This window comes from Adiantum capillus-veneris, chromosome 13 (assembly GCF_014529385.1).
Source record: "Adiantum capillus-veneris isolate H3 chromosome 13, ASM1452938v2, whole genome shotgun sequence".
In the NCBI taxonomy this organism is placed as follows: Eukaryota; Viridiplantae; Streptophyta; class Polypodiopsida; order Polypodiales; family Pteridaceae; genus Adiantum; species Adiantum capillus-veneris.
Window position 1 is genome coordinate 32,749,236 of NC_140943.1, and position 25,534 is coordinate 32,774,769.

Genomic DNA, 25,534 nt, shown 5'->3' on the forward strand with positions numbered 1-25,534 from the left:
CGATCCCTTTTCTCGCGACACTTAAGGATTCCGAAAAGAATGAATGAACCTCTTCTGCAACCGTTGAGGCGGGAGGAGCTAACATAGAAGATTCAAACGACTTAACAGAAGAAGAGTATTGGCCATCTCGGCCTACACAATATGAACTTAAAGAGATGCAAAAAAGCCGACAACAGGTTTATGAGTGCACAAAGTAGATGCTTTAATTTGCTAAAGATCCTTAGTTTGCAAAATTTTTGTGTCAACAATCCATGACTGAAGTGCATACTCAGTGGCAGAAAGCCACTAAACCACCAATCAAACCGGCAATCAAGAAACCTCCTTCTCCAAGGATGTTTACAAAACAAGAGCTTCAAGAGGTAGTTCAAACCCAGATCAGTCAGCTTTTGGACACGAAAAATAGATCGAAAAAGCAATTGACAAAAAGCAAGAAGGGGACTTAGTAGCCTGGTTACCTGGACCGTCAATTTTCTTTTGCATCTGCAAGAAAGCAGAAGAAGCGTGTGCGTTCGAAGGACTACCCAATTCTTCTTCCTCTTCTTCTGACAGTTCTTCTAGCTCTTCCGACTCGAGCGAGGAGGATAGAAAGGGCAAAAAGCAAAGCAAAAAGCAAAGCTTCGGAAGATCAAGAAAAAGAAACTCAGATTCCAACCAATTTCTACTAGCTCTATGAAGGAGTCATCCTCTGACAGTTCGGACTGTGATGACCATATGTTTTATGCGAAGGACTTCTACCGTGCCAATCTATAGGACTTCCTCGAAGACGACAAGAAAACAAAGGAATTTAAAGGTGGACAGTCGATAAAATTTGAATCCTTTTCTGGATTCCGAGATGCTCCGAGGGCTTTGGCCTTCATCGAGCAGTTTGACATAGCCTTCTCTGGAGGGCATTACTCAGAGCACTCCAAGATTAGGAGGATTGCATCTTTTCTCAAAGGAAATGCTCGAACATGGTGGTGCACTCTTCTTGTGAGGAAAGAAGCTCCAGTCAAGTGGTTGAAATTCAAACGACTCTTTATTTCTTCTTGGCTGACCAGGAGTATGAATGGGGTGTACGAACTGCTTGGAACCATCTTCGGATGACCAAGAAAGATTCTTTGGACGCTTATTGCAAAAGGTTTTGGGACTCTTTTCTACCAACCTCTGCATTTAAGAAGGCCATTATTAAGAAACAGATCAAGCGGTTTTGCTGCGGACTCCCTACAGAGATCCGAGATTACTGCCTTGAACAAAAGTCGAATTCTATTCAAGAATTAATGGGTCATGCAGAACGGGGTTTCTCAATACATTCGGGAAATTTGACTTACCCCACTGATGGAATCTTGACTCAAAGGACCATACAGACAGACCTCCAACAATGAAAGTAGAAAGAAAAAGAGTTCCCAGGAAAAGAAGGATACACGACCCTGACCGACTCTTAGAGAAAGGGCTAACTATCTCAAAGAGGGGAAGTGTTTTGGTTGCGGAGAACTAGGGCACATCCCCGCAAAGTGCCCCAAAAAGGCATAGCAAGGACAGACTGAAGGCAGGCCAGAGCGTTCTAGAGCAGCTAAGGAACATGGCTGAAAAGGCAAGATGAAAGCAGGACTGGTACCAGATTGCGTGGATACTGACCCAAGCGTGATTGATGAAAGTACAGAACTTTGCCGAGCTTGGGGAAAAGTGAAAGATCCGGAACCCCTTATCTTTTTCGATGGTGGAGCGAAGGCCAACTTCATTTCACGAGAATAGCGACGCGGCTCGAGATTACGCCCGACAGGATGGGGCCACCAGTAGACACAGTTCTAGGGGCACCCGGATGGGATATAGCCATTACGCCTGTCATTGGCAAACTTCGTTTGCATTGTCAACGATATTTAGGGCATGAGGACTTTTACATCATGCCTTTGGAAGGGTGTGACGTCCTCCTAGGAGTCCCTTGGTACCATAAGAACAACGCCGTGGTCCTCAACATGTGATTCTTCTTCTTATCATAAATGGTGCCAAAAGTTGTGGTATCATTGTCTAAATTGTCGGAAGAGGATGCGGTCTCCTCCTTTGAATTGCTAGAATGCTTTATGTTCTTTATAGACTTCTTTATCGATCTTCTTTTCTTGGTTTTTCTCCGTTTTGCCCACCTTTTCTCATCCTCTTTGGAGCTCTCTAAAGACGACGAAGAACTGGGATCAACCTCGAAGCGCACACGCTTCTTGGATCCATTAGCCTCCTTGAAAGTCGATTTTTGGCCTAGGTAATTGGAATAGTCCTCTAACTTGCATTTCTTGCGAGAGTATTTTTTGCTTTTCATCAAGTGACCGACTTTTGTTCAAGAGTGTCTTCAAACTCTTCTTGCGAGTATAGTTTTTACTTTTTTGCACCTGGCTTTGCTTTAGTCTTGATGGCCGACTTGAGAGGTAAGTGGACGGCATCTCGCCATCGAGAGTGATCCTCATCAAGCTGGTGATTCTTGAGATACTTCACGTACTTCAAATCCTTGAAGTACTTGATCATTCTCTTCACGCACAGTGTTGAAGCTTGTACTCCTCTTTGTCGAGTTCCCTTGCCGGAAACTTGCCATTGTCTTCTCCCGAAAGGCTTGCTCGCATTAGAATCTTTGTCGGTTCTTTCGGTACCTCCATTGGGGACAGTGGAGCGGTGTTGTCTCTATCGAATTGATTGCTAGAACCCTTGTGTGCTGCAGAAAAAGGATTGGATCCTTCATAGAAGAAGAATTTATGAGCTCTGATACCAATGGAACAGGCCTGGACACCAAAACGAGAAATCAATAGCAACACATGAGAGAAACTGCAAACAAATGAACTTGAAAAGAGGAGAGAGAAGAGGAGAGTCGAGATGAAGCAAGGGAGTTCCTCTTCGAGATGCACTAGCCTCAGAGAGTGGTACCCCTTTCGGTATTTCTTTCTATATTGATGCTTCACAAGGTACCTTTCTTTCGCAGTGCTCCCGAGCTAATCTCCTAGAAGAGAGACCCTGGTCATGCTTATAAATAGTAGAGAGGGGGCCCAAAAACTGGGCGCCTTCAAAAGCTCTCTTACATCTAAAAGCTGTGCCTCCAAAAGCTAACGCAAATCGCCGTACTGCCACATCGTCACTCAACGTGATTTGCAGTGCAATTTGTGGAGAGCTGCTACGTGTCATTGCGTCCTGTTTTTGCACCTCCTCTTTTTAGGGACTAGGTCCGGCTTCTCTATTGGCCCTTTGGGTGGCCATTAGGTACCCTGCCATGCCTCGTCACCTCACTTGTGACACAATCTCCACCCAATCTCCAAAAACATCCAATGAGTTGACCTTGGAACGACAATGGAACAGCTGAAAATACAGCCATGTCGTCCAAGAATCACCCAAAGTACACAAGTGCTTCTATGAAGAAGCTGGTCAGTATGTATGGCTTAAAGTGTAAGAACATCCATTTGACTAGTAAATGGGCATCATCTTACAGCTAACCTCTAAATCGAAGGACCGAGGATGTTGCTTGCACTGCATATTATCAAAGATATTCGTTAGGCGGAAGTGTTAGAGATAGACTTTCAATAAGAACTCAAAAAACGTATCAGCAGCTTGGATGGGAACCAGTCCTTATCTGGCAGCCCATGTTAGCCTCCCACAACAGTGACATTCTCATATCAATAGTCAATCAACTGTTAAGACACACTGCCACTTACTGCATGTTATTTTGACTGCTGTGAAATCCTTAAAAGAGGCCACGTGTGAGCCACTGAGTGTGTGAAGTCAAGGATGCATAGATGGTGTGACTGATGAGTCTTGGGAACTTAATGATTTGATAACATAATACCTCTGCACCTATGGAAGGTTCAGTTGATGAACTAACATTCTATTGTTTTATCCTTGGTACCTAGGTAGTATCTACTTCCTTATGTTGATGTGCATAACTGGTGCATTGTAGTGCCAAAACACAATATAATGTTGCAGTTTACCTTGGTTCACCAGCGGTGAAACATAAGCTCTAAAAAGTGAGTTTCATTTGATGATTTCAATGGCACTTAGGTCGTGTGAGCCCTGGAAAACTCAACCATTTTTACACTTAGCACAACTGCATTAATGGAAGGCTTAATTACTGAACTAATACCACTTGTTCCAATGCTGAATCTCGAACCTTGGAAGTGTTTTATTCCCACTAAAGAGTTTTGGCGCTTCAACTTTCTCTTATTGAACACACATTATTGGATGAACCTGTGAACATAACATAGTAATCTAGTTTACACGCTCTGGAGTGATGGATGCTCATAAATGACATGTTTGGAGATGGTGGGATCAAGACACGACCCCTTCACCACATTGATTTTTTTTTCTGCTCAACAGTCTGTATTTTATTGTATTGAAGGTTTTTGGTTCATACACAGCTCACCAGCCTGTCCATTGAAGCATTGGGCCATTTTATTCTCGAGACAGCTGAGGTAATGGTTTTTTTTTTCTCGGCCAGGAGGAGCTTTATCCCTCGGTGATTCTTTATCCAGCTCAAAGCAAGAATCATCCAATAGTGTTCGGAGGACAATCAACAGTGCAAGAAATTCTGAAGTTCATAGCAATAGAGGGAGAGGCTGGCGCGATAATTTTTTCTTTGCTTCAAGGTCTCTCTCTCTCTCTCTCTCTCTCTCTCTCTCTCTCTCTGCCTGTGCGCTGTACCCCCCCCCCCCCCCCCCCCCCCCCCTCCCCCCTCTCCTACTCCCTTTAATTCTCCACTCCCGCTGCCCCCCAGCCCATCCCCCCAATCCCAGCCACACTCACACACACACACTCATCCAGCAGGGTTTCAGTTTTACAGATTTTCAGAGACTTGTAGATTTCAGAAAATTTTGAAATTATTAGAGTTTTCAGATTGCAAAATTGCAGAAATCAGAGGCCTGCAGAAAATTTAGAAATTTCAGGAAATTTTCAGATTGCAGAAATTGCAGGGGGAGAAAATTGTGCACAAAATGTATGTTTGACATGTATGCTTGATGTGGGAGAATATGTATACATAATGTGGAAACACCTTTGTGTATAGTGCAGTCTTGTTTCTACTGCCAGAAGTTCTCGTACCCTCTCGTTTTTTGCGGCCATCAAGCATGAGGAAGTAGAATGACAAGATTGACCCCTTTGAGATGCCGTTCAAAAGTGCAAAGAAGAAATGACCGAAACCATTAGCAAGATCAACTGAAACCTACTGGGCACAATAAAGATGCTACAAGAACGCGTGTTGGTCCAGGAAAGCAAGATAACTAAGTTGGAAGATCGTGTGACGGCCCAAGATGAAGAGAGCGCGTCACTCAAGAAGGATCTCGCCGAGATACGATCACAAAACACACTTGAAGAGGGAGAATTGCAACCCTCAGTAATAGAGGAACTCAACACGATTAAAGAGCAAGTGCGGGCCATCAAAGAGGGGGAAGAGAAACACAAAGAAATGACGACTTCTTGGGTGGATGTTATTACAAAAACTCAACAGAAGGTGGATGAAGCCGAGAAATGGATTGGGGTTGCAAAGAAAGGAAAAGGCAAGGAAACAACGTCCATGTCCACCATTATTAATCTGACACTAGAAGAGGAGCAAAGAAGACGCGTGTGCGCTTTACATGTGAGAATTTGCGGCCTTAAAGACCAAGACAATGTGGACGAAGAGGTGAACAAGCTCATGACTTTGATGGGGTTAATGAGTCAATGCACACAAGAGCTTGGAGAGTGGGCAACAAGAAAAATGGGAACAATTGAGAAACCTCAAAAGAAAGAGCACTTATCCTTCGTTTTCCATCCATGGAAGTGAAGGAGGACTTTTTGAAGAAGAGGCCAACTCTTGAGAAGACGGACATCTTTCTTGGGGATGATCTTACCCTCTCGTAGATCGCTCATATGCAGGAGGTAATGTCGGGGATTAGAGCGGCAAGAGAAAAAGGTAAGATTGCCTTTTACCAAGATGGAAGAGTGGTAATATTGGAGCGACGCTCCCCATGACGGTGCAAGACCTATGGGACCACACTCAAAGTTACTACCTGGAATTGTAATGGATCTATGCGCCTTGATGTGGGTGCTTTAGAGGTTAGTTTTACTGGGAGAGACATCATCTTCTACATTGAGACACATCAGGCCCTTGGATAGTCTATGCCTCACATCAGTGGATACATATACTCCTATAATGACACAACCATTATATGATGCAGCAGCAAAGGCATACCCACACACCCAGCCTGAGCAAAGACACCATTTTGGGAGCATGCCCCAGAACAACTGGTATGATGAGGAATGTTGCGAGACTAGAGCCAGACTTCAAAGGGGGGTGCTTTTAGGGGCAATCACTCACAAACAGTCACAGATTGACTTCCGACGCCTAGTGCGGTGGAAGAAGAGGGCCTTTTTGGCTCTCAACTCGAGCAGGATCTATACGAGCTATTCTTGAGTCAGGACTCACGTGAGGCATGGGGCTCTTTCATGAGCACTCTCCCCCCCATGCCATTACCTCTACAGAGGCTTGGGGCCAGTACGAATCATCTTTGTACACAGTTCCTGGACAACCGCCCCTTCCCGACCCCCACTATCCATGCCCACACACTTTTGCTTTTTCCAACGTTGAGATGGTGAAGAAGGCCATTGACAAGATGAGGATTGGGAGAGCATATGATCATGATAGCTTAGTGGCTGAGCATTTCATGCATGCCGGAGATCTACTAGCAGTTATGTTCAACCGTGCCATATGTGAGGGCTTGCCTGATACTTGGAGCCTATCTACTGTTGTACCTATCTTCAAGTCAAGAGACCCTATGGAGCCTCGGAATTATCGCACTATCATGATTGGACACACATTGGCACGGTTGTACGCATCCATTCTTGAGCAGCAGCCGAGTAGATGGGCAAAGAAGGAAGGGATACGTGCAGCCGGGGAGGTTGGGTTAAGGAGAGGTTTTTCTACTCTTGACCATATCGTGACACTCAGAGCCATTATTGAGTAGGGCAGATCACAGATCACATGGGAGATGGATCTATTGTAGCTTTGTGGACTTTCGCAAAGCATTTGACACAGTACCCAGAGCTAGATTGATGCGCAGACTACAGGAGATGGGAGTACCCACAGAGCTCATTTGGGGGATCATGACATTATACAGGTCAGTAGTGGGGCATGTACGCACCTCAGAGGGTTTAAACTTTATCTACACCGGTTCACTCCACTATTGAGGTGAAGCAGGGCAGCCCGCTCTCTCCTACTCTATTTGGTATGTATGTGGATGAGGTTTCTTACTACATTGAGAGAGATGGTGATAGAGGAGCATAGTTGGCAGGGACATGGATTCCAGTATTGTTATATGCTGATGATATTGTGGATAGGCTATGGAGGATGATGAAGCCTTGCGGCATGGCCTATCATCTGGTATCAGAGCCTCGAGGGCCATGCTCGTAGCGTCACGTGGGACAGGGCGCCTGTGAAGAGGAAAGGAAGCGTTTTGACCTGCACAGAATCCTACGAGGGCTACCTCACTCATTTTGCCCTGGCTTGAGATGGAAGTTCGACACTATGACAGACTGAGATGCTGCTATTATTTGCTGCTTCAACCTGAAACAACCTTGCTCGTCAACCCTGCTCGTTTTTCATTGCTCTGCACAGCTCGCCATATTTGTTTTTTTTTTTGGGTTTGTGTTCACATTGCCTTTACTTAAACATGTCCCAACATAATTTAACTAACCCTTCAAGCAAAAGGGTTTTCACACCCCGCAGTCCGCGGCGGCGCTCGTCGACTAGCAAGTGATCTTGGAAGCTATTTGTCAAGCTCAACAAATTGGGAAACTTTCAGATTTGCAGCATATCAGCAAGGGTGTGGCGACATCAAAATTGCCTCTCAATGATTCGGGTGATGCAAATTGACTATTGGATCAAATTCAGTTGCTACCGACTCTTCCAAGCAGTATTGATGAAAATATTACATCTTTAGTTAACCGGCTGAAGAGTATTAAAACTCAACTTGTTTATGTCGAAGCCCCAGTACCAGAAGAAGATCTCATAGCCGTTTTGTTAAAAAGTTTGCCTAAATTCATCCGATTGTTACTATTTTAAAGGAGAAAGATCTGCTGCCCTCCTTGGATGGTATCATCAATTCTTTGCAGGAAGAAGAACGAAGGGTATCTAGTACCAATTCTACTATTTTTCCGAGTGCATATACGTTTTCCAATGCAGTATCCCCCATTAATTCTTCTGATACTTCCAGTACCTATGCAGTCACTAATTGTGCTTCTATCTCAGTTTCATCTCGAGCATCCATTGGTACCAGATCTTGTGCCATTTGTGGGTGCAACAATCATCAGACAAAATAGTGTTTCAAGAAGAATCCTTGTGTTGACTGTGGTAAAACAAATCATCCGTCAAACAAATGCTTTCAAAAGGGTAAAAATCAAATTCATATGACTGAGGGAGACACCGAACCTGCAATATATTCTATTGATAATGATGTTCTTTAGTTCAACTCTTTTCATGTTTTTTAGTCAAAATAAATTGTACGGGCTATAGACACTGCCACACATGAGTGGTAAGACCTCCCAAATTATCAGTTTTTTTTTTGTTCTCAAGTCCTATTTTGTTACCGCTTCTCATGAGGTTATTGGGTACACCTTAAACCCAAGGTTTGGCAGTGAACCAAAAACTCCAATCATTGGTGGCTAATTTTTGACCTACACCCTATCTGTTCAAGGGGGGGTTTCCTATAATAGTACCAGGTTATGGATAAATCAGAAATCCTTGGTTGTGAGAGAACCTAAAACTCACAGTTTACGAGTACACCAAAAACTCGAGGTATCATGAGAGGGTCTGTCTAGTTCGGGCTTGAGGGGGGGATTGTTAGGTTTCCAAGCCCGTAGGAACACCTCTTACAGCATGCAGATAAACCTTCAGTTACCTTTGAGTTTGCATGGCAAGAAGCATTGTTGTATATGTAAGGTTATTTTTACACACACACACACACACACACACACACACACACACACACACACACACACACACAGAGAGAGAGAGAGAGAGAGAGAGAGAGAGAGAGAGAGAGAGAGAGAGAGAATTCGGCACAGCAAGAAAATCTAGGCCATGGATGCAAGGCTTCACCATCCTCCATAGCCTATCAATTGTGTTGATCTCCGAGTCCTCGGAGGGGATGCAGTGACACCGGGATGCTTTACATAGGTTTGCCGATGACAATGGTTTGTCTGTCAACCTTGGTAAAACCAAGGTTATGGTGTTTAATACCACCCCGCAGTAGGAGGTCAGCACCCGCATTCATGTACGGCCAGGAGACAGTGGAGTATACAGATGCTTACACTTACCTTGGAGTGGTCTTTAGTGGACTCATTGAGGAGAGAAGCAGAGACTAGACCCATGCAACATTGGGTAGATTGGAGAGGATGTGTTCACAGGTTCAGTTTCAGGAGCTCGGAGGAAGCTCTGGCTCTTTGACACTCTGGTGGCTTTTGTATTGCTCTATGGAGCTGAGATATAGCGACCTTCATTGGATCATCACGGGAGGTCGGGTCGCATTGATGGATGGGGGAACATGGAGAAGCCTCTAGTATCTATGATCTCGCGGCTCATTAGAGCCAAGGCTTCAGTGCCACGTGACATTATCCGAGCACAACTAGCTGCTCCCCCACTAGTGGTTGATGCGCTCACGAGATCAGTCTCCTTAATACACCGCATGTGGAAATTTCCCAGGGACAAAGATGCTCGCCTTGTACTTGAGTCCTCTCGACAGTTAGCCATGCAGGGAGATACAACATGCTGGTATGTAGAGATGACATCATGGTTTCAGGCTCATGGGTTCAGCATAGACAGATTGCCCCTTTCAGTACTCTCTGGATGCACCCTCTCTGACTCTTACACAGTCCGAGATCACGAGGCTCTTCCTCCAGGGCCTGACTCAGCTAGACACTAGGACATGGATAGAGCCAACACAGGAGCTAGGCACGAAGATGGCCTTCCACAGAGAGCATCTTCTCGAGCTTACGGAGGACGGTTTTGTGACGAGACCCAGATACATGGATACCCAATTGTCTCATGGGATACGATGTGCTATTGGCCAGATACACACATCTTCACACCAGCTATGGGTCGAGATTGGGAGATACAGCAGAGTACTAAAGAGGCTAGGACATGCCCCCTGTGTCACATAGAGCATGAGACAGAGTTGCACTACACATGCCAATGCCCAGTCTACTATGAGATACGAGGCCGCTTCTACTGCTTGTTCAGAGAGGGCTTTGGACCACTCTCCAGAGTCATGGGGTACGAGGACCAGAGATGCCTGGGTTTGTTTTTGCTCCAACTACGCAGACACAGAGAGAGCCAGATGAGAGGAGAGGCTAGCCAGTCTCAGAGACAGATCACAAACTTCTTTAGAGTAGACACTACACACTAGGAGGAGCTACTACCACAACAGAGCCCACATTTGCTCGCACCAAAGGCACGTTGATCGACCGAGCGACCGAGCTGGGGAGATCCAGACGCCCATGACAGCAGAGGACTACACAGTATCGACGAAGGCTCCATCAGAGGATTCGGATCACTTTGGCCCGACATGCACGACAGCCGGTTAGACTATTGACCATGGAGGAGATTTATGAGATCCGCGAGCCAACCGATGTTGGATCTCCTGTGATTTAGCTAACCGAGCTAGCTTCTTAATTCACATCTAGCAGCTTAGGATTCCATAGTATCCTTATTTTTGTTACTCAGACGTTGTATCAGATCCACCACATTGTAACTTTCTGGTCTCATAGGTCACTTTGGCCTTTTGAAGACGTTAATATAACATTTTATTTCATTTCATTCATCTCTCTCTCTCTCTCTCTCTCTCTCTCTCTCTCTCTCTCTCTCCTCTCTCTCTCTCTCTCTCTCCTCATCTCTCTCTCTCTCTCTCTCTCTCTCTACCATACTTTACCCCCCCGCGATCCCGTTGCTCTGCACTCTCGCGCTGCCTGCTCTGCACCCCCCGCGCTCGCTCGCTGCCCACTGCGTGCCGCCCTGCACCCCTCGCGCTTGCTGCTCCCCGCTCTCCTCGCGCCCTGTTGTGCTTCCGCTGCCGCTCTCTCTCCCCCTGTGCTGCCCAGCCCCCCCTTCGCGTTGCCTTTGCAAACCCCCCCCCCCCCCCCCCCCCCCCCCCCCCCCCCCCCCCCCTTTCGCGCTCACGCGTCGTGCTGCCCCTTTGCTTCTCTACGCGTAGGATGTCCAGCAACGCATCTTCTACGTGTAGGATGTCCCCCCCCCCCCCCCTCTCTACGCGTAGGAAGTCTTTTTAATGTTTTTAAACAAAAAAAAAAACTAATAAACCCCCGCCCCCCCTGCCCCCTCTCTCTCTACCATACTTTAACCACCCCCCCCACCCCCCCCCCCCCCCCCCCCCCCCCCCCCTCACTTTTGTTTTCGACACACACACACACACAGTTTGAACATATTGAGGGCACATACCCCAAAATAAAATGTAGAATGATGCTGATTTTAATGGAGGAGTATTCCCAATATCTAATCATCGCCCCCCCCCCCCCCCCCCCCCCCCCCCCCCCCTTCACTTTTGTTTTTGAGACAACTAGTTCATTTTTTGTAAGCAATTTTCCATGCCCGCAATCAGATAGGTAACTATCGTTGCCCCTCCCTTGCCATACCGCCTCACGCTCCACCACTCGCCGCTCCCGCCGCTAGTGTGGGTGCATAGTACATACGTACATCTAGTAACTCCCTTGCGGCCGGCTCCCCCACTCACCTAGTGGCCGCGCCTGCTGCTAGGGTGGGTGCACACGTACATCTAACTCCCTTGCGGACGGCGATCAAGCATGAGGAAGATGAACGATAAAGCCGACCCCCTAGAGGATGCCATTCAAAAATGCAAAGAGGAAATGACGGAGATCATTACCAAGATGAACCGCAATCTCTGGGGCACAATAAACATGCTCGAAGGACGCGTGCTGATCCAAGAGAGCAAGATAAGCACGTTGGAAGACCGAGTGACGACCTAAGAGGAAGAGATCGCGTCACTCAAGAAAGATCTCGCCGAAGCACGATCAAGAAACACACTGGAAGAGGGCGAATTGCAACCCTCAGTAATCGAAGAAATCAACACGATCAAGGAGCAAGTACGGGCCATCAAAGAGGGAGAAGAGCAGCACAAAGAAATGACGACTTCTTGGGTGGATGTTCTTTCCAAAACTCAACAGAAGGCGGCCGAAGCCGAGAAATGGATCAAGGTGGCCAAGAAAGGAAAAGGCAAGGAGATAACGCCCACGTCCACACCCAACAACATCATTAATCAGACACTAGAGGAGAAGCAGAGGAGAAGGGTGCGCGCTTTACATGTGAGAATTTGCGGTCTTAAAGACAAAAGCAATGTGGACGAAGAAGTAAAAGAACTCACAGCCTTGATGGGGATTCATGAGCTGATGCACACAAGGGCATGGAGAGTGGGCAACATAAAGAAAAATGGAAGCAGTGGAGAAACCTCAAAAGAAAGAGCACTCATCCTCCGTTTTCCCTCCATGGAAGCAAAGAAGTCATTCTTGAAGAAAAGACCAACTCTTAAAGAGACTGGCATCTTTCTCGGGGATGATCTCACCCTCTCGCAGGTCGCTCATATGCAGGAAGTAATGCCAGAGATTAGAGCGGCAAGGGGAAAAGGCAAGATCGCTTTTTACCGAGACGGAAAAGTGGTAATACTAGAGCGATGCTCCACATGACAGTGCGAGACTTATGGGACCACACTCAAAGTAGCTGCCTGGAACTGCAATGGATCTATGCGTCTTGATGTGGGTGCTTTTGAGGATAGCTTTACTAGAAGAGACATCATCTTTTACTCTGAGACACCAGGCCCCTGGGCAATCCATGCCTCACATTAGTGGATACAGGTGGGAGACAGCCTACAGACAGGAGACACACTCAGAGCATAGAGGGCGGGGCTCGGGGGGAGTGGCAGTGTTATTTAGAGAGGATCTGGAGTTCTCTAGGGACGGTGACATTATCATCCTAGGGGACTTCAATGCTAGGACTGCCCATCACCAGGCAGTGTTTTATGATACTTCAGAGGAGATGCTAAGAGAGCTAGATGTTGTAGAGACAGGCCTTTCCAGACTATCACAGGATGTGGAATATACTGAGTATGGGTGACACCTGATAGACATGGGCACCGCACATGGATTGGCCATCTTGAATGGCCTACAGAGATTTCCTGTTGCGAGAGGTTTTACATGCTTCCCACACAGACATGGAGCTAGCACAGTGGACTATGTCATGGCACAGCCGAATCTCATGTCTAGTATCCAGGATCTCACAATTGGGCCCAGACTGGTCGGAGTGGCAATGGATCATACTTTGGTGTCGATGACCATCTCCTGCCAGTTCAGTGTAGCACACAGGCCACGGGTAGTAGCCACTACTCGCTATACCTTCACACCGGAGACGGATTCTGTATACATGGACGGGATCTATAGGCATTGAGGACCGGGGGCGAGACCTTTGGAGGAGCTAACTACTATACTGACACAGACATTACACGATGCAGCAGCAGAGGCATACCCACACACCCAGCCTGAGCAGAGACGCCGATCAAGGAGCATGCCTCAGAACAGCTGGTACGATGAGAAGTGCCGCCAGACTAGAGCTAGACTTCAGAGGGAGGTGCTTTTGGGGGACGTCACTCCCAAACAGTCACAGATTGACTTCCGACACTTCGTGCGGCAGAAGAAGAGGGCTTTTTTGGCTCGACTCGAGCAAGATCTATACTAGCTATTGTTGAGTCAGGACTCGCGTGAGGCGTGGCGGCTCTTTCATGAGCAATCCCCCCCCCCCCCCCCCCCCCCCCGCTATTTCCTCCACAGAGACCTGGGGTCAGTACGCATCATCTTTGTACACAGTACCTGGACAATCGCCCCTTCCCAACCGCCCCGATCCATGCCCACACACATGTGCTTTTTTCACCGCTGAGATGGTGAAGAAAGCCATTGACAAGATGAGGATTGGCAGGGCATATGATCGTGATGGCTTAGTCGCTGAGCATTTCATGCATGCCAAAGACCTACTAGCAGAGCTTCTAGCAGTTATTTTTAACCGTGCCATGTGTGAGGGCCTACCGGACACTTGGAGCCTATCTACGATCGTACCTATCTTCAAATCAGGAGACCCCATGGAGCTTGGGAATTATCGCACTATTATGATTGGGCACGCACTGGCACGGTTGTATGCATCCATTCTTGAGCAACAGTTGAGTAGATGGGTAGAGAGGGAAGGAATACGTGCAACTGGGCAGGCAGGATTCAGGAGAGGCTTCTCCACTCTTGACCATATCCTAACACTCAGGGCCATCATCGAGGAAGGTAGATCTCAAAGGAGACGGATTTATTGTAGCTTTGTGGACTTTCGCAAAGCTTTCGACACGGTACCCAGAGCTAGGCTGATGCGCAGATTACAAGAAATGGGAGTACCCACATAACTCATTTGGGGAATCATGGCATTGTACAGATCAATAGTAGGGCATGTACGCACCCCGGAGGGACTTTCTACACCGGTTCACTCCACTATTGGGGTGAAGCAGGGCTGTCCGCTCTCTCCTACTCTTTTCGGTATGTATGTGGATGAGGTTTCTGACTACATTGACAGCGATGGGGATAAAGGTGCTCAGTTGGCAGGGACATGGATTCCACTTTTGTTATATGCTGATGACATAGTGTTGATCTTCGAATCCCCAGAGGGAATGCAACGTCAATTGGATGCTTTGTATACGTTTGCCCACGAAATTGGTTTTTCTGTCAACCTGGGTAAAACCAACGTTATGGTTTTAATACCACCCCACAGTGGATCAGGAGGTCAGCACCTACATTCACATACGGCCAGGACACTGTGGAGTACATAGACGCTTACACTTACCTTGGAGTGGTTTTTAGCAGACCTGCATTCTCACTCAGAAGAGCAGCAGAGACTAGACTTACTAGGGCCCACGCAGCATTGGGTAGATTGGAGAGGATGTGTTCGCAGGTTCAGTTTCAGGAGCCCCGGACGAAGCTCTGGATTTTTGACACCTTGACTTTCACTAGATCACCACGGGAGCCCGGGTCGCTCAGACGGATGGGGGAACATGGAGAAACCTCTCGTCTCTATCATCTCGCGGCTCATTAGAGCCAAGGCATCAGTACCACAGGCCATTATCCGAGCAGAGCTAGCGGCCCCCCCACTTGTGGTAGAGGCGCTCTAGCCCCTCCCCCTTGAGTGGTTTGCATGCAATGGCATCACCAGCAATGAAGAAATCACCAACAAGAGGTTAGCAAGCATGGAAAAGGAGATGAAGGCGTACAAGACAGAGATGAAGAGTGGAAGATTGAGAAGGCGGTCTTTCTTCAGTGGAAAATCAGCGAGGCCAAGCTTCAAACTGTGGAGAAAATGGAGCATCGGGCCGAAATTGAAGACCTCAAGAATCAGATTTCAGCCCTCAAGAGAGACCTAGCCGAGGCAAGAGCCAATGGTGGACTAGAAGAGGGAGAAATCCAACCCTCAGTGATAGAAGAACTTAAGGTAATCAAGAGCAAATGCAAGCCATTAAGGAAGAGGAGAAACAACAAGAAGCAAAAACATCTTCATAGACAGATATGATTACCAAAACCCATAAGAAAGTGGAGGAAGCGGCGAAGTGGAATTCGGTCGCAAAGAGGGGCAAAGGCAAGGAGGTATTAATCCCCACTCCCACCATCATCAACATGACACTTGAGGAGGAACAACGAAGACGTATGAGGGCCTTGCATGTGAGGGTTACCGGCCTCAACGATCGGGACAAAATTGATGAGGAAGTACATGAGCTCATCGTACTAATGGGGATGCAAAAAGCGACACACACAAGAGCATGGAGAGTTGGTAAGAAAAGCGGAGGCACGGGTGAAACATCGAGAGGAAGAGCTCTCATACTGCGCTTCCCCTCTATTGAGGAGGACTTTTTGAGAAGGCCCACTCTCAAAAAGACTGGTATCTTCCTTGGTGACGATTGCACCCTCTCACATCTTGCACACATGCAAGAAGTCATGCCAGAGATTAGGGCCGCAAGAGAAAAGGGGAAGACAGCTTTTTACAGAGAAGCAAGAGGGGTCATTATGGAGAGACGCCCTACATGACGGTGCGAGACCTATGGGACCACACTCAGGATGGGGTTTGGAACTGTAATGGTTCATATAGACTTGATATGGGGACCTTTCAGGACAGCTTCAGAGATAGAGACATTGTTTTCTACTCAGAGACTCATCAGGCTCCAGGACAGTTGATGCTGCATACATCAGGATATAGATGGGAGAGAGCTTGCCGGACATGCACCAGATCTGAGCATGGGACTAGAGGATCAGGAGGTGTAGCAGTTCTTTTTAGAGAGGAGCTCCAGCCACTACTGCACATAGTTCGGAGAGATGATCAGGCTAGATACATTGGGTGAGGCTGAGGGCAGAGATTGGACTACATTGGGTGAGGCTGAGGGCAGAGATTGGACGTTTCTTGTACATCGCCATATGCTATTTTCCTCCCAGCACTTCAGTATATGCTTCACCCAGAGGACAGTCTCCTTACTGTGTACTTGATGATGATATTTGGGAGTTCTCCAAGGATGGAGACATCATACTAATGGGGGATTTCAATGCTTGTACAGGCAGTTCACAGACGGTTTTCTATGACACCTCAGAGGAGATGCTCAGAGAGCTAAAGCCAGAGGAGATGGGGCTCGAGAGATGCTCACACGACAGAGAGCATACAGAGTATGGAGATACCTCAGGGAGATGACGACTACTCATAGTTTAGCCATACGGAATGGCTTACCGACATTCCCATCATGTACAGGTTTTACTTGTTTTCCACATAGACATGGGTCAAGTATTGTAGACTATGTTCTGACACATCCGAGCTTTATCTCTCACATTCAGGATTTTACAGTGGAGCCCAGGCTTGTTGGGATAGCAGTAGATCATGCACTTTTGACATTATCAGTCTCCTTTAAGTACAATACATCTCAGGCCTCACGGGGTGGTAGACATCCACGCTAAACTTTTACACCAGAGACTGACTCAATCTATGTAGAGGAGATACGTAGACTTTTATGCACATCAGAGCCAATATACACAGTGGAGGAGATCACATCTATGCTGATAGTCACATTACATAGGGCAGCGACAGAGGCATACCCACACACTCAGCCTGGTCAGAGACGTTGTTCTGGGCACATGCCTCAGAACAGCTGGTATGATGAGGAGTGTCGACAGAGGAGAGCTCAGATCCAGCGGGAGCTTGCAGTGGGAGTGATCACCTATAGACAGTCTCGTATTGCTACACGACGACTAGTACGACGGAAGAAGCGAGCTTTCTTGGTCCAGATGGAGCAGGATTTATATCAGCTCTTCCTTAGTAGAGATTCAGGAGAGACTTGGTGTCTATTACATGAGCAGTCTCCCCCACCAATGATTACTTCCATGGAGATATGGGGGCAGTATGCAACATCATTATACATTGTACCTGGACAGCCACCACTACCAGATCCACCACAGCATCTGTTGACAATGCTGGATGGAGTAATATGGAGAGGCCCTTGGTATCTATGATTTCTAGGCTGATTAGAGCCAAGACCTCAATTTCACATGACATCATACGAGCAGAGCTGGCTGCCCCACCTATGGAGATTGAGGCACTTACCAGATCAGTATCATTTGTACACAGCTTATGGGACACCACCAGGGACAGATATGCTAGGCTTGCTCTTGAGTCATCCAGATAGTTGGCATTACAGGGAGATACATCATGTTGGTATGCACAGATGAGCTCATGGTTTCAGAGGCATGGTTTCAGCATGGACAGGCTGCCCCCTTTCCAGTATTCTCTTGATGCACCATCTTTGGCTCTTACACGGATGGAGATTACCAGACTCATTCGACAGGATCTTATCCAGCTTGATACGAGGAGGACATGGATAGAGCCATCACGTGAGTTGGGTACGAAGAGGGATTTCTATAGAGAGCATCTTCTCCAACTCACAACAGACGGATTTGTCACATGGCCCAGCTACATGGACACACATCTATCTCATGGGTTACGATGTGCCATGGGCCAGATACGCACATCTTCACACCAGCTTGGGATTGAGACAAGTAGATTCAGAGGCATACCAGCAGATAGGAGGATATGTCAGTTATGCCATGCAGAGCGAGAGACAGAGTTTCACTTCATATGTCACTGCACAGTCTACCATGAGATTCGGGTACGCTTTCACTGTTTATTCAGAGATGGTTTTGACTCGTTAGATAGAGACATAGAGACTCTCTATTGAGAGGGCATAGACAGAGACAGTCCCAGAGACGCATCTCAGATTTCTTTAGTCCGAGTACCACAGAGGTAGAGGGGCCACCACCACCACAGAGCTCGGTTCCCACCCATACACACACACACCAGTGGTACTGTCATTGATCGAGCCATAGAGTTGGGGAGATGGAGACGACCACGAATGAGGAGGGGAGCCACGCAGCACCGGCGGAGATTGTGGCAGAGGATCCACAGGATTCTAGCACGACACCCATGAGTGTCGATGAGGATAGGCTTCATGCTATTGCTATATTGTATCATGGTGACACTTATCCCCACTTTGTACCTTTGTGGCATTATACGATTGCTCAGCTTACCAACCACCCATAGGAGTCGGTAGCACTCCTATCTAAGTTTTTAGTTTGTAGTTTTCTTCGTTTGTACCCAGACTTGGTACTAGACTCACCATTGTAATCAGTTTGGTCTCATAGGTCATTTTGGCCTTCTGTAGACGTTAATATATCATTTCATTTCGTCATCTCTCTCTCTCTCTCTCTCTCTCTCTCTCTCTCTCTCTCTCTCTCTCTCTCTCTCTCTCTCCTGCTGCTCCCGCCCCCGCCTCTGCTCGCGCGCTCTGCACCCCCCCCCCCTGCTCTCTCTCTCTCCTCTCTCATCTCTCTCTCTCTCTCATCTCTCTCTCCTCTCTTCTCTCTCTCTCTCTCCTCTCTCTCCTCTCTCTCTCTCTCTCTCTCTCGCGCGCGCGCAGCGCTGCTCCCCTCCCGCACCCCCTACTACTCTCTCCTCACGCTCGGTGCCCCGCCCCCCTGCCCCTGCCCCTGCCCTCGCGCTTCCCCCCTGCTGCTCCCCGCACCCCTTGTTGCTCCCTCGCTCCCTCTCTCTCTCTCGCGCTGCCCCGCCCCGCTCCCTCTCTGTCGTGCTGCCCCCTCCCCCCCCCCCCCCCCCCCCCCCCCCCCCCCCCCCCCCCCCCCCCCCCCCCCCTTAATTTAATTCTCTCTCTCTCTCTCTCTCTCTCTCTCCTCTCATCTCTCTCTCTCTCTCTCTCTCTCTCCTCTCGCGTGCTGCTCCCGCACCCCCCTACTACTCTCTCCCTCGCTCGGTGCCCGCCCCTACCCCTGCCCATGCCGCTCGCGCTTCCCCCCTGCTGCTCCCGCACCCCCTGTTGCTCCCTCGCTCCCCTCTCTCTCTCGCGCTGCCCGCCCTGCTCCCTCTCTGTCGTGCTGCCCCCCTCGCCCCTGTCTATCGCGCGCTCCCCCCCCCCCCCCCCCCCGCCCCTTTGCCTATCGCGGGCCCCCCCTCCTTAGTCTATCGCCCCCCCCCCCCCCCCCCCCCACACATTAATTTGACTTCACTTAAATTTTTAAGTTTTTTTAGCTATTCCCCCCCCCTCCGCCCCCCCCTCCTCCTTTTTATCGCGGCGCCCCCTCCTCCTCCCTCTTCAATGTATCGCGCGCCCCCCCCCCCCCCCCCCCTCCTTTTTATCGCGGCGCCCCCTCCTCCTCCCTCTTCAATCTATCGCGCGCCCCCCCCCCCCCCCCCCCCCCCCCCCCCCCCCCCCCCCTCCTTTTTATCGCGGCGCCCCCTCCTCCTCCCTCTTCAATCTATCGCGCGCCCCCCCCCCCCCCCCCCCCCCCCCCCCCCCCCCCCCCCCCCTTTTCCCCCCCATCTGTCTATCGCGGCGCACCCTCCTTCTCCCTCTTCAGTATATCGCGCGCCCCCTTTCCCCCCCCCATCTGTCTATCGCGGTGCTGTGGGTGCACGCGGCCTCTCAACCATGAGAAAGCTGAATAGCAAGGATGACCCGGTCGAGGATGCCATCCAAAAATGCTAAGAAGAACACTGAGCGAGTCCATCTGCAAGATCAACCGCCACCGCTTAGGTACTATTAACGGCCTCGACGCACATGTGGCAATACAGGAAATCACGATACGTACACTCGAAGATCGTGTTAAGGCCCAAGATGAGGAAATCACACTACTCAAGAAAGAGCTTGCAGAGGTGCGATCGCAGAACGTCCTCGAAGAGGGAGAACTTCAACCCTCTGTCATTGAAGAGCTTAACACGATCAAGGAACAAGTACGGGCCATCAAAGGTGGGGAGCAACAAAAAGAAATGACGACCTCGTGGGTAGATGTCATCACAAAGACCCAACAGAAAGCAGAAAAGGCTGAAAAATGGATCGAGATTGTCAAGAAAGGGAAAGGCAAGGAAATAACTCCCACCCCCACACCAACCATCATCAACCTGACACTCGAAGAGGAGCAAAGGAGACCTGTGCGGGCCTTACACGTAAGGGTATGTGGCCTCAGAGACCAAGATAATGTAGACAAAGAGGTGAAAGAACTCATGACCTTGGTGGGGGTCAACGAGCAGACGCATACAAGGGCTTGGAGAGTGGGCACTAAGAAAAGTGGGAGCAACGGAGAAACCTCGAAGGAAAGGGCACTCATTCTCCGCTTCCCCTCCATGGAAGCGAAGAAAGATTTCTTGAAGAAGAGAGCGACTCTAAAGAAGACGGGCATCTTTCTTGGAGATGACCTCACCCTCTCGCAGATTGCTCATATGCAAGAAGTAATGCCGGAAATAAGAGCCGCAAGGGAAAGGGGGAAGATTGCCTTTTACAGGGATGGAAAGGTGGTGATATTGGAGCGACGCCCTGCATGACGGTGCAAGACCTATGGGACCATACTAAAGATGGCAACCTGGAATTGTAACGGGTCACTCCGTCTTGATATAGGGGCCTTTGAGGATAGCTTTATGGGGAGAGACATCATTTTCTACTCTGAGACGCATCAAGCACCGGGACAATCCATGCCATAGGTGAGCGGATATAGATGGGAGACAGCATGCAGACAAGAGACCAGATCAGAGCATCGAGGACGGGGCTCAGGGGGAGTGGCAGTTCTATTCAGGGAGGAACTGCAACCAATGATATATATAGCACGCAAGGATGAACATGCTAGGTACATGTGGGTGAGACTCAGGGCAGAGACGGGCAGATACCTCTACATTGCTATTTGTTACTTCCCTCCTAGTACGTCGGTATATGCATCACCTAGAGGACAATCCCCCTTTGCTATTTTGGATAATGACATATGGGAGTTTTCCAAGGATGGGGACATTATTACTAGGGGATTTCAATGCTAGGACTGCCCACCACCAGACAATATTCTATGATACTTCTGAAGAGATGCTCAGGGAGCTAGACATCACAGAGATGGGTCTATCCAGACTATCACAAGATGAGGAATACACTGAGTATGTTAGATACTTGAGAGATATGGGAACCGCACACAGATTGGCCATTGTGAATGGCCTACAAAGATTTTCGATAGCTGGAGGTTTTACTTGCTTTCCACACCGACATGGTGCGAGCACAGTGGATTATGTTATGGCCCAGCCAGGTCTCATCCCATTCTTTCAGGATTTCATGGTGGGCACTAGGCCAGTTGGAATAGCAGTTGATCATGCTATCGTGTCTTTCACTCTGACCTTTCAGTTCAGCACAGCTCCATTAGGTGGGGTCCACATACACACTCGGTATACCTTCATGAGGGAGACGGATTCTGTGTATATGGATGAGATATACAGGCAGCTATGCACCCAGGAGCCGGGACGGCCACTAGATGAACTCACTCAGATTTTGACAGAGACGCTCCATGATGCAGCATCAGAGGCATACCCCCACAGCCAGCCCACACGGAGACGATCTGGGAACATGCCCCAGAACAGTTGGTATGATGAGGAGTGCAAAGAGACGAGGATCAAACTACAGAGGGAAGTGCTCACGGGTATTACCACACATCGACAGTCACGGATTATCTTTCGCCGCCTAGTGCGACAAAAGAAAAGGGCCTATCTATCTCAGCTAGAGCGGGATCTATATCAGCTATTTATAAGTCAGGACTCGGGCGAAGCATGGAGGCTATTCCACGAGCATTCACCACCACCCGCGGTCACCTCCACTGAGACATGGGGAAAATATGCCACATCTCTCTACACAGCATCAGGGCAACCACCTCTGCCGGACCCACTAGAGACATGTCGAGAGACAGTTTCTTTCTTTACTGTGGAGAGGGTAAGGAAAGCCATTGACAGGATGAAGACAAGGAGAGCGCATGATCATGATGGTCTAGTAGCAGAGCATTTCATCCATGCCAGGGATATGCTTGCAGAGCTCCTGGCTATGATGTTTAATCGAGCCATGTATGAAGGCTTCCCGGAGACCTGGAGTATGTCTACGATTGTGCCTATTTTCAAGTCGGGAGATCCCATGATTCCCGCGAATTATCGCACCATCATGGTTGGCCACACATTAGCTAGGTTGTATGCATCCGTCCTTGAGCAGGAGCTGAGTAGATGGGCAGAGCGAGAGGGAATAAGAGCACCAGGGCAAGCAGGTTTCAGGAGAGGTTTCTCCACTCTGGACCATATTCTGACACTCAGAGCTATTATTGAGGAGGGTAGACACCACGGCAAGAGAATCTATTGTAGCTTTGTGGATTTCCGCAAAGCTTTCGACACAGTGCCGAGAGCCAGACTTATACACAGACTACAGGACATGGGTGTGCCTATAGAGCTGATATGGGGTATTCTGGCTCTATACAGGACAGTGATGGGACGGGTACGCACCACTGAGGGAATGTCTGACATGGTCCACTCCACTATCGGAGTAAAGCAGGGATGTCCACTATCCCCGACTCTTTTTGGGATGTATGTGGATGAGTTCTCTCTCTCTCTATATATATATATATATCTATCTATCTATCATATCAATAGTCAAATTACATGATGCAAACCAATGGTGAAAAAGGCCCTCAAGGTAGGGGAAAACCAATAAATCAGCATAGGTAAAAAAGATATGTTCGGACAGGAAGCTGAAGAGGCTTATGAGTCCAGGACAGAGCTTTATATATCTACTCAAGACCTGAGGCAATACAACACTGCCAAGACAAAGAAACATGCAGGCACCACAGAGGTTGCCGTACGAAAGAATAAGAGCTAGAGCAAACTGATGCAGGAAATAACTCTTCTGAGGGCTGATAGGCGAGTCGCAAGGAGGCAGCAAGAGAAACACGCGGTATAAAAACCTTCGCACAGGGACAAATGGTCGCACTGGGGAGGAGTTTGACGTAGATAATTGGACAGGATCTGGATTTCTAACCTCGACGAGGGTTTGCAAGGATAATACTGTTCCCAAGGATGCTCCTAGAGTATTTGCTGCATACTCCAAAGATGGAGAGGAGCCCTGGACATGTTTTAGTAGAGAGTGGGGCATCCACCCGTGGTGACTGACTGCACTGTCAATTTGACGGTGATCCTCCATCATCCTTTAGTGAGGATCTCTCAAGGGTGCTTTCTTTCTCAGGCATTCATGGAGGAGAAAGTAGGTAGTCTGTTATTCATTGGTACCAGCAGCCCAAAACCAGGCAATGCAGAATGAGACTTCTGTGCAGTGCACAGGTGGGTCAAAGACAAGGAAGTTCTGATGCAATTGAGTGGATACAAGAGGCAAAGTGGAGGCGACACAGGCAAAAAGAAATTCCTAGGCACGATGTCTATGGTCCTTTCAAGTGGTAGAGGCTACTATATTGTTGTAATGTCATGGAAACCTGTATCTTTCATAACTAAATTCAAGTGTTTGACCTTGTTTCTAATTGTTGCATCGTTACAGGAGGTACTCAAAAGAAGGGGTCACATACAAAAACCCACACACAGACAGGAGAATGCCACCTCCCTCAAACCTCACAATCCATTCTCATTGATTCCAGAAGCAGCAGCTCTAGGCATGCATATCAGTTTACAGCAGATACAACAGAAAGTCCATCCAGCCTGTTTGAATTGGATGATGACAAACATCAAACCGCTATCAGGCCTATTGTCTACCCTACAGTTGGCTCTGTGCTAGTGGCCACAGAACAGCTTTCTAAGGCATCCAAAGCATTTGAAAGCAGCAAAATTTTGATAGTGAAGGCAGATGGGCAAGAAGGTTTCCAGGGCTTGATATTTAATAAGCCATTAGCATGGAATAGATTAACTGGGCTGGATATGGAAATGGAGCCATTGGTGAACAGGACAGTACTATGTTATGGTGGACCAGTAATTCTACAAGGGGAGCCTTTTTTAAGCCTTTCTAGGTTGAAAGGCACTGATGGGTTTACGGAGGTCGTACCTGGTGTATATGTTGGTGGGCCTGGGGTGACAATGCATGTGTTTCTATCCATCAAAGAAGGCGGGCTACAGGCAGCGGATTTTTGGTTCTTTGTAGGACATGCAGTTTGGGGCTGGCAGCAGCTCCTGAATGAAATTGAGCAACAATGGTGGAATCTAACTAGTTATGAAGAAGGTACCATCCAACTTCCAATTCGGGAATGGTTAGAGGGATCAACCATTAGTGTTGCAGATTTACTCAATCGGACATTATAAGGCTTCTTTCTGCATCATCGTGTCAAAAGTCTTTTGAGACACGTTTGAGTAGAGCTAATGACAAGGTCACATCATAGTTACCAGGAACGGAAAACTGGAACTGAGAATGGGATCGGAAACGGGCATGAATTGCCATTTCCTGTTACAGATTCTAAAACACAGAATGGGGTTTCAGAATGGGAACTTGGAATGGGAATGGGGAGTGAAAGCCTGAAAATGGCCATTCCCTGTACCTATGGGTGAGATGCATTAATCTTTATGTCAACTTGTCAGTTGAACTAGCCTTGATAGTAAGGTATTTTTTGTACTTTCTAGCAAAAGTGCAGTTGATGAGTGGATTAACATGGGTATGCGTATGTGGGTTGTTCAATCTGGGTCTGTGCATCTAAGCATGGCTAGCTAGATTAGCTGATTTTAAAGCAAGGTAAAATGATGAAAAACTGATGGAGAAAATATAGCAACTCCCTCACAACTTGAGTGCTTCCAGCTTACGCTCCGCTTTGCTGTTCGGGAACAAAGCTCTTCTGGCCCTGCATTATACAACAGTTACTGATTACTACTGAAAAGATCTAACATTAGGTAGGACCTTTCTTCCCCCTAGCTGTAGAATATTTATCTTGAAATTTGCTACCATGGATTCCCACAATTTGTAAGGTCTTAGCACTTAGCTCATCTAAAATCGACAATGCATCTTAACTTTATAAGATGAAAAATGAAGAATGAATTAAATAAGTATGAAAAATGAAAGGTGCAAAGGATTTTGAAAGTCAAAGGCCATTTTACACCTTCATCCCTTCTCTTATCCACTAGTATGGGCAGCTAGCTAAAATT

The 25,534-nt window shown here is 48.0% G+C and overlaps 1 protein-coding gene across 9 annotated transcripts in view; it reads left to right on the forward strand.

The window, feature by feature from the left end:
* Positions 1 to 25,269, forward strand: part of LOC147443783 (uncharacterized) — a 153,738-nt gene extending 128,469 nt beyond the window's left edge. For all 9 annotated transcript variants that reach the window (XM_086526569.1, XM_086526570.1, XM_086526571.1 and 6 more), the window contains 2 exons: positions 4,442 to 4,589; positions 23,952 to 25,269. In XM_086526569.1, coding sequence (XP_086382695.1) covers positions 4,442 to 4,589; positions 23,952 to 24,703 — 900 coding nt within the window. In that variant the 3' untranslated portion in view covers positions 24,704 to 25,269. The remainder of the gene's footprint in view (positions 1 to 4,441; positions 4,590 to 23,951) is intronic.
* Positions 25,270 to 25,534: the final 265 nt, after the last annotated feature.